Genomic DNA, 10,017 nt, shown 5'->3' with positions numbered 1-10,017 from the left:
TTTCTGTCTAATTGTTGCTGACGTAGTAATAACGTCTTGATACTGTTTATTGTTGCTATGACTTAACATAGTCCACACTTTAATGTGTACGGGAAGAGAACAGCCCACCATGCCAACCCTAACCTTGTTTTGGTAGTAGAATGGTGGGATTGTGTATATTTATGGAGTGAACCAGCAATAGCATTTTGCCATTGCAATCTTTTTTAGGTTACAAGTCTAAAAAGTACTATGATGTTTACATATTTACAAAGAAAATATATAAAATATACACGAAATGTGCACTTATACGTTACATGAAACCTTCGTTTTTAATACCTTCAGGGTGTGCTTTCACTTTTGTGTATTTGTAGTGTGTATTTTCGTGTGTGTTTTTTTTAGCAGCAGCTCAACTGGCTCTCGCTATCGCCCTCTCCATCGCGCGTGGAGGAGGGCTCGCGGAGCGCTCGTGCACTGTGATGGGACTACAAATCCGTTAGCGCCTACAGCCTCCTCCTCTTTCATCATGGCTCCCTCGATAGACAGGCAAGGATACTGGGGGCGGCCGACCTCAACACTGGACTGGTGTGAGGAAAATTATGTCGTGTCCTTTTACATCGCGGAATTCTGTAAGTAAAAATCTGCCCGCACCATCATTTACTCTAAAAACGGTGAATTTGGGGGTTCGTTTAATGAGGCTTTAGACTGGGAGAGTCGTAGTACTTTGCCCCTCTAAGGTAAACATAGGAAGAACTGGTGTAACTGTAATGTAGTGCATATCTATTATTGTGTTATCTCGGCTAATAACATGATTTTCTCCGTGTAGTGTAAACGTTAATCTGTACGGCTACCGGAGCTGTAAGTAAATGAGGAAAAAGATACGCTGTTTACAGCGGATATATTGTCAACCTGTTCTGTGCATCGTAACGCTAGCCAGCACTCGCTACACGTATCGAACAACCTTTAAACCTGTATGCAAAGCAGCTCAGCACAAACGGCTCACTTCATATTATTTCACGTTGCCAGCCATTTGTGTTACAAGTCCGCTGTTGAACGTGTTCTTCCTGTAAGACAGTACGTTAGTCAGTCACGGGCACCACTGGAAACTTGATAAAACATTCCCTTCACATTATCAGGGCGCCTCTCTGCCTTGTCCACCGATAAAAAAAACCTGTTCCTCTGGAACCGTAATCTTAGATTAAACCGCTGTTTCCATCAGTCTTATCAAAAAGCTGTTGTATCAGCAGAAATGACAGGACAAAGGCTTGAACATTAAGGAGACAGTAAAACTCTTCGAAATAATTTACTCTAGCCAAACAAGCGAACAGAAGAATGACCCATTCCTGTGCAGCAAACAAAAATGTTTACCCAGCCTATTAATAGTTCATGGCGACAGTTCGTAACATAAAGTGATACAAATGACTGTCGTCATGTGTGACACAGTGCAAAATCCATGTGTCCAGCAAGTTCATTGTAATACATTGTAACTGTTACAGTACTTCTCCTTTGAAGGGAAAAGGTTCACTTGCTGTTGTCAGCGGTGTTCAGAGTTACTGTATGGTGCAACAGTTGATCCAAAGTTGGCTCAAAGTGATCTTAAGCGTTGCAGTTTGGACTCCTTTGTCATCTGTCTTCCTCTGTCTGACACACATCTGCCTAGCTGCAGGTTTTCTGCTATAGTTTCGTGTGTCCTTTATAGTAGACTGCACTTCTGGTATGGGTAATTTTTATCAGTAACCAAAATCTGCATATTTTGGTGGCTTTAATCAGGAATCTGCAGATAAAGGCATGCTGGTTTCTGGAGATTCTAGTAAGTTAGTTTTCAAACAATGCAATGTCCTGGTAAGTCTGATTGTTTTCCACGCCTCAGTGCATACATAGCCACACCCACAAAGTGCAAGGTTGTGTTCAGAGTTGAGCTCTGTTTTGTCAGGTTCCCTGTGGACTAGATGATGTGCAAGCAGTGCTCCATGCACACGTTAATGACCTATGGGGGGAGGGAGGTTCTCTGCCTGAACAGTGACACCGGTTCAGTCAGAGGACACATTTGTATATCAAGCGTAGTTTTGCTCGGCGTAATTGGTTGAATCATTTGAATCAGAAATGACCACTACAACCCTACTACAGGTCGCCCTCATCTGTCTGTGCCACACTGTAAAACATAGTGGGGAAAACACAGCCTATAAAATTAGGATCTAAAACACAAGATTGTAACATGCTGTGTGAAAAATGTGATTTCAGGTTTGAGTGTACAGGTGTCATATTAATTTGTCAGTAAAGGGGTCGGGTAGTTTTAGTTTTGACTAGCTAAGAAGCAAAAACCCAGATCAGTCTAAATTCAAACTATTTGCATATTTGAACAGTTTAAATAAACGAAACCTAGTGCTATTGCTTCTATATCGTATAATAGAGATTTTATAGCTGTGCACCCTTTGAATTTTATGCTGCAACCGTGGTAATGCGATACCATGCATAACACTCGTTGCGGCCATGTCACGTTTTCTCTGAGCTTTTCAGAGATGTGCAGTTATCTTAAAGGTCATGTCACCCGACTTTCATTTATCTATGCTGTCTTTGCTGACAGGGAACACTGTCAGCAACCTGATCATGATTCTCCCTCCCATTTACGGGGCCATCCAGACATTCCGTGACGGCCTCGAGTCCCGCTACATCTGCTCTTTTCTCGGACTGGCAGGTTGGTGCACTGGCTCTGCATTAATGCTGTGATTGTTGCGAGAACGTGCTTGTGACAGTTATTGAGAGTAGTGGCTCAGTATTTACAGCAAACGCCTCCGGCCGAATGTCCTAACTTTGAATTTTTGTGTCTTGTGTGTACTCTTCCCCCACACCCAAGCTGTTGGTGTTGGTTCCTGGTGCTTCCACATGACGCTGCTGTATGAGATGCAGGTGGGCTGCAAATCTGAACATGTCAGCAAAAGCGGGCATAAACTGAACTCATGAGCATTTGCTACTTGACCAAATGCTTGCTTGTACAGTGATGTAGTAATGCGTGTTTCTTTTCTTTTCTGTCTCGTCATTTGCAGTTACTGGATGAGTTGCCTATGATTTACAGTACCTGCGTTTTTGTCTACTGTATGTAAGTGCCTTCATCTTTTTGGATCAATTGTTGCAGCACTCACCTGAGAACAAATCCAGTATCACTGTAAAATGAACCAGTGAATCCTTTACTGATAACTTGATGCCTTAAAAAAAACCAGCCTGTTTTTGAAGATTTGTTTCTAGATTTCACTTTCATTTTAGCTCAGCTTATATTTGCCCTTTTCCCTTTGGTTCTCTTCTTATCAAGATCATATAAAAGATAAATATTAATTTGTTTTTCAGATATGAGTGTTTCAAGCAGGAGAAAGGTGTCAGTTTATTTCCTATTGCAATATTATTTATCTTCAGTGTCTCAGTCACTGTGGTGAGTATACATGTTTTCATTACCAGTTTACTCTGAAACTGAACTCAGGAAGAAAGCATTAACGATCGTCCTGTCCCTGTTGACTGTTACTTGTGTAGGTATATTTGCAGTGGAAGGAGCCAGTGTTTCACCAGGTAAGGGAGTGTTTTGCATTATGTTCACCTGACTCATGTTGCTCATTGTTTGCAATTAGGGTGCCTTAGGTCTACTTTGGCTTGTGTAAACACTGAGCTTGCCAATGCGGCATGCAAACTCAGCTTGGTGCATTGTGGGTGTTAAATGTATGGCAGCATTTCACACCAAAGCAGAGGAATTTCAAGTGTACCATTAAGAAAAATGATCCAGAGCCCTGAAAAAGAAACAAACCTTTAACTGTGGCATTAAACACGTCAAACACTTGTTGCCAGGAAAGAGATAAATCTAATACGCCTAACCCTAAAAACCATTAAAGATAAGCATAGCCAAGTATGTAGGGCTGCTGTTAGTGTTTGTCTGTACCTGTTATAGTCTCAGGTAATGTGCTGTGTTACAGCAATAAAGACAATGTGACAAAGTGGCCTTTGTTTAGTCCTTGGAGCTGTATTTGTTTACTAATCACACTGGTCTGTAGTGGTTGTGATAACACTCCCTCTGTTCTAGCATGGTGAGCCAACACATCCATAAACATGCACAGAAACATGATGTCAGTTTAGTTAACAGTTGTGTGCTGCTTAGCTGAAGAATGTTTGCTTTATTTTTAAATCTTACTCAAAAATCTGACAGTGATATACTATTGCTACAACTACCGCTATTGCTAGTAATAGTAATAATAATAAATGGTAATTAACCCAGGCCTGCTACTGGCCCAGTTCCACTGGCAGCCATACACAGCCTCCACCAAATGTAACAGATGATGTAGTATGCTGTGGACTATGAGCTTTTCCTATCTGTCTGGTTTATTTAGTATTTCCAGCCTGATGCTGGCCTCTTTCACTTGCATCAGCATTTCTTTTGACCTCATATTAACCATTCCAGTGAAAACACTTGAACACTTTAAATCAACTTAATTCCTATATCTTTACCTGATACAGCTTGCTAGCCAGTTGTCAATATATTTTTGAGCCTTAGAGTTAAAGTTAAATTTTTGCATCTGAATCACATTAGGCTGTTTTGTTTTTAAATTCCACTGTGGAGGGTAAACAGAGCTCTGTATAACCTCCAACTAGAAAAAATAGAATTAGAATTGTCCAAATACTTATGGACCTAGCTGTATATACTGGTTCCTTTCTTTAGTTATATTCTAATTTGCTACCATATTGTTCCTTTTTATCTGTTGTTAAAAAAGAGCCAAGTCAATAATGCTACAGGTCAAACACAACACAGTCTAACAGGGATTAGTGAGTCCTGAATTATGGGCCTCAATTACCTGTTAGTTACAGTTCTGTCTAAAAGTCTTGAGCCACCCTTAATTTCTTTATATTTTGCTTTCAAGGAACCAGACGTATAACTTTTTGAACTGTTCTTCAGTAATTGTTCTCCAGGCTTTGTGAAGGTCTTTCAAATGTTTAACTTTGTCACCGACTTGTTGTCCCTGACCATTTTCAGGGAAATGTTTCTTTATCAGCTTAACAAAAAATGACCTATGATCATTCAAGTATAAAAAGACACCTGACACCTAAAGAACCTGTTTTAAATTGTATCTTTAGGCACTGTGTTACTAGCAGACTGTTGGAAAAACACAGAAGATGTTCCCATTTGTTTTTCAGTTAAATTAATGAAAAATGCTAAAATTACCTTTTTATGATTGGGTGTGTGACACATTTACAGACTTCTGTTTCCAACAGGCTTTTTCTGCCTTCTGGTGAGCAGCTGTTGCTCAGAGTTAGAGCGGAGGGTCGATCCCTGCACAAAGCTAGTGCAGTGTTAGACCTTTTAATAAATGTGTCCATGCTTTTCACAGCTCAGCTAAAGCCAACATGAAACAGAACTTGAATATGATTATTGGGCTTGGCTAGATTTAGTATTAGAAATCTTTCTGGCTGCATGTTCTTTTTCGATTATAAGGAACTTCTCAGATATGCCACTTCCTGAGCAGAAATAAAACTGCTGACAATTCTGATTAGAAAGCTCAAATGATTTATATCACAAAAGGTTAGCAGTTGGCTACAATGTGCATGAAACCACAGAAAACAAAAATGTTAGATGAAAGGAGATTTTACATGACCAACATCATATGCTAATAAGCTGTGTTATTATTTGTTGTGCACAAGCTCGGGCTGTTTCCATCGGAGGAATTTCCTGTCAGTTGAACTCTGCTGACTCAGTGGAAATGTATAATTACTGAAAGATTGTATCTGTATCCATATCATGCATGATCCAACTCTGTTTCAAATCCAAACACCTGCCCTTGTTTCCAGGTCATGTATGGTGCTCTAGTAGCTTGCCTAGTATTGCGTTCTATCTTCATTGTTACATGGTAAGTTTGCCACAAGGTCCATTAAATAAGAAACATTAACATATCAAAAGACGTGTTATTCATTAATATTCAGTAAGGCAACAACATGCTGAAGGGTGTTTTTTGTTGTTGTTGTTTGATTTTCTTTCAGGGTGTACCCATGGCACAAGCCACTGTTCTACACCTCTTTAGCTATCTTTTTGTTGGGTTTCCTTCTTTGGAACATCGACAATATCTTCTGTGACTCTTTAAGGTGAGTAGTGGAAGTTAAGGTTAATTGTGAAATTCTGAGAACCAAGTTAATTATTCTCCACCTAACAGTTGCAATGGTAAAAGTGTTCACTTCAAAGTCATAAACTGTAACTCCGATGTTACTGCAATCAAACCAACCGACACTGTTTCTCTAAAAAAAAAAAAAATGCATGTTTAGGTTTAAATGTCCATGCAGGTGTTAAATCACGATCTTTGGGTCAATTTCTTATCATTTTTTGTTGTAGTTGATAAAAATGTTTCACTTTGTTAATGTCTCGAGTTGTTGGGTAAACACTTACTTTTGAATCCCAGAGCCAGTAGACAAACACTGCCCCCTGGTGTTGGAGTGGTAACACAGTTCCATGCGTGGTGGCACATATTTACAGGTCTGGGGTCTTACCTACACATACTTTTCAGGTAAGCTTCAGTCACAGGAGATTACAGCTGCAGTGCGGTTTATTGTCCACATGGATTCAAATCAATTGTTCTTGTTTTTTAGTTTGCAGATCAGATCAACCTACCTCAAGTACAGGCCAAAAGTAAAGGTACACCCAACTCTTTGTCTGCAGGATATTGTGTATGTTATGTAGTGTCACGTGTTTGTTTGAATATTTGTTATCTCACTGGTGACCTGTGGCTGTATCTTAACATTGTACAGTTTCTATGTGGAGTGTGGCCCACATTGCACATTGAACCACAGAGGACAAGCTGAATGAAGGAAAGGGGACCAACCGAAGGATTGTGACTGCCAAAGGCAGACATCCTCGGCACCGGGACCTGCCAATGTCACCCTGCAGCTGCTGGGGGGACCCAGCCAGGGGGAGGGTGGGCCCCAAGACACCACCCCAGGGACCCTTCAGCTCTGCACAGTGGGGATTAAGTACAGTATAGCACTGAGATCAGTTCTAAGAAATTATTATTTTTTAATCACCATAATTTATTAGACTAGTTTTTCTGTAATTTTATTGGAGTGTAGTATTTTATTTGGTTATTAATTTTGGATGCAATGAAGTGATCTGTTGAAGTGACTAATGCTGAAAGGGTTTTGGACTTTAGCTTGGGTAGGGTTTGGGAATGGGGTAATGAGTGTCATTAATGCAAAAGTCACATGACATTGCCTTTGTATGTTCAGTCCTGTGAATGTTTAAATCCCCTTCAAATGCATCCCTGTTAGTAGCAAGTATAGATCAGAGTACTTTGCTTATCGGTAGCTGAGAGAACACTACTTACAGCACATCCTGTCCCTAATGTAGTTTCGGGATATGCTTACTACAAATGGAGTAAGTGCCAGCTAGAAATCTGATGCGGTGTAGCTCAGATGTCTCAACTCATCATAGTTGTTCACTCATTTGCTTGTTTGTTTTTTAATATTCTAACGTTTTAAGTTACACTGGGAATCAAAACACACGTGTGATGTGTGAGGTATTTTAATAGTTCAGTGCTCGTACAAAACAAAAAAATTATTGACGAAGTTAAGATTTTTCCTGGTGCAAGGCGCAAGACAAATCACTTTCTACATCTCCAGTTTCTCTGAACAGACAGAAAGCTTCCTCTTCCTGCTAAAGCGATACTCTGAACTAATTTGTGCTTTATGAAGAACTACAGCCACCACGGGGGTAGGTGTAGTGGAACCATAATGAGACTACCTCAGGGTTGTTATACAGTACAGGACAGTCATACTTGAAACGTTGATAGTGAAACTAGTTAAAAGTCTGTCAGTAGAACTTTAGTTGTTGAAAGTGAATCAAAGGACCAAGTGAATGACTGGAACATGTCTGAGTTGTTACATCTTTATGAGCTGCGGTGAATGAAGAACTGGACTTGTCCACTTCTGGCTTGCTAAATATCTCCTTCTGCATTAGCTATCCGGTCTTTAAGCTTGAGTCTGAGTCATTAGCCGTGCCTGGGCCCAAACTCCACTGCAGGTCTCAAAGTCACAAGATCACTGCGGCATCAGTGAGAGTTAAAACTGTCTAAATTCTTTCATCTTTAATAAAATAATCAGTGTTGCTGCTTTACCAGGTGTAACAAATACGTTTAACATCCAGGCATCCATGAAAACAGAATTTATGAAATTTAACAGTTAGAAGTTAGCAGGAAGTTAGCTCGCTAGCTTCCATCTAAATATAATATAGCATGTTCTGAGTGAGGGATTTCAGAAACAAATTAAGACGTACAGCTCTGCTATCACTTTCAACATAAATGAAGACAAAACTAAACAGCAGTGACGTTTGTAGGGTTACTGAAGTTTGGCTAGCTGGTATATAATGATGTGCTACTTGATCGCTAGCGACACAGCTATGTTAGCATAACATAAACAGTAAAGCTAGAGGATAAATCAACTTTTTTCCACTCAATAAAAGTTAACGTGAGGGTTCCCGAAGGTTAGGGACAAATGCAATCTTTTGGCAGGATGCTGTAAACGGACTGAACTTCAGTCAGGAGAACAACTGAGATAAGCTTGTTGAGATTAAATAGAACAAGATACAAAGCATTAAAACATGTAAAAAGCACAAAAGCCTTATTAAACGCAGAGTAGTTTGGGCCCAGAAGCAGGATTCATCAGGCCATCACTTAAAGACCGGATAATCCCCTCAATGTTCATTGATCATTATGTTAAAGAACAGTAATATGGCTAAGTGTCCATAGTAATTCTGAGAAAACTTTCAAAGTCCCATCTTTTAAATTATAGCCAAACAATACATTTTATTTAAAAAACAACAACATGACTTTATAATGACGAGGCAAAGTGTGCAAATGCACATCTACAGACGCCTTGTGATACAGTTTCTCATGCAACCACTAGGTGGCTGTAAATTTCCAGCATATTTCAGACATTGCCAAGCTTGTCATTAAGTGTATGAAGAACTACCTATCTGCTCTAGATCTGGCTGTTAGGATCCATGCTTACATTTGTGTGGTGAAATGAAGGGCTTTTTTCTTTCCAATGTTTTTGTTTGGTTACTGTGAAACCATGGAGATGTATGTAAAACTGGAAGATGCACAACACTACAGTAGTGAGAGATTCTTTGGCATTTGCTGTGGCCTCAACTGCTGTGCACTGGATCTTGAGACAACATGTAGTATTTTCATTTTTTTTGGTGTTGTTGTCATAATTAAACGCTGTGTCACCAACTCATGCTTGGGTCTAATAAGTACACAGACCCAGTCTCGGAAAAACATTCGCAAGCACAATGTACAAAAGAAAAGTATTACCGTTGTCCACATGCGTGTTTGGAAACATCACTGTATGATATAGCTTGAAAACGTTGCTCATCAGTATGGGTGATCAGGTGTCAAAGAAGGTGCCTTATCGTTTTCCTAGCAGTGTAATCCGAGTTGCCTTGATGTTTGTGATAAACCATTCAGTTTGTGTTCTGCAGTGTGCCCTTCCCCTGATTATTTGCAGTGAAGAAGAGCAAATTCTGCCATGGTTTTTGTTGTACTTTGATCATGTGCCAGTCTTTTACGGTGTCATGTATTGTCAAATAAAAGAAATGTCAAACTTCCATCACCATATACCATGTGGATCGTGAGTATTGTGTGTTATTGGCATGTTGTTAGTCAGTCGGTTGGAGTCATTCAAACCTAGAGTAAAGCAGTAATTTACTGTGACGCATATACACTGGAAAATGTGGTAAATACATCCTCAGGTGAAGAATGCACAGCATATTAAACACTGTCATTAGGACAAAACACAATATGGAAGTACACCCCATTATTCAGTAGCTTGCACAACCACCTTTTGCAGCAATTTATTAACATATTTCAGTGAGGCTGAGTTTTGGACTTTGTCATTGCTACATTTAGGTTTTTTTGTGTTTTGGCTAAGCTTCGCTTGTCACTGTTTGACAACCTTTTTTGACTCTAGAATACTTTGTTATATAGCAGAGATCATGGTGGACTAAAAGACTGCAAGTTGCCCAAATCA

At 39.7% G+C, this 10,017-nt stretch overlaps 1 protein-coding gene across 1 annotated transcript; it reads left to right on the top strand.

Moving 5' to 3' along the window:
- Positions 1-470: 470 nt before the first annotated feature.
- Positions 471-9,605, top strand: acer3 (alkaline ceramidase 3). The gene is made up of 11 exons (XM_085469507.1): positions 471-605; positions 2,561-2,671; positions 2,831-2,883; positions 3,021-3,073; positions 3,319-3,400; positions 3,499-3,534; positions 5,797-5,855; positions 5,986-6,087; positions 6,399-6,503; positions 6,586-6,631; positions 6,745-9,605. Exons 1-11 carry the CDS (start codon positions 503-505, stop codon positions 6,796-6,798), a joined length of 804 nt encoding a protein of 267 aa, XP_085325633.1. The 5' UTR covers positions 471-502; the 3' UTR covers positions 6,799-9,605.
- The last annotated feature ends 412 nt before the right edge of the window (positions 9,606-10,017 follow it).

This window comes from Copadichromis virginalis, linkage group LG10 (assembly GCF_057382275.1).
Source record: "Copadichromis virginalis isolate Kocher_CV1m ecotype Utaka linkage group LG10, C_Virginalis_male_GT1.1, whole genome shotgun sequence".
Classification (NCBI taxonomy): domain Eukaryota; kingdom Metazoa; phylum Chordata; class Actinopteri; order Cichliformes; family Cichlidae; genus Copadichromis; species Copadichromis virginalis.
This window is presented reverse-complemented; position numbering and strand designations above follow the sequence as displayed.

Bases quoted from the DNA above. Each gene is read 5' to 3' on its own strand.
- acer3 (XM_085469507.1), top strand. From the start codon at position 503: ATGGCTCCCTCGATAGACAGGCAAGGATACTGGGGGCGGCCGACCTCA. The intron at 2,672-2,830 runs GTTGGTGCACTG...CCCACACCCAAG, and splicing joins CTCTTTTCTCGGACTGGCAG to CTGTTGGTGTTGGTTCCTGG. The intron at 3,535-5,796 runs GTAAGGGAGTGT...CCTTGTTTCCAG, and splicing joins AGGAGCCAGTGTTTCACCAG to GTCATGTATGGTGCTCTAGT.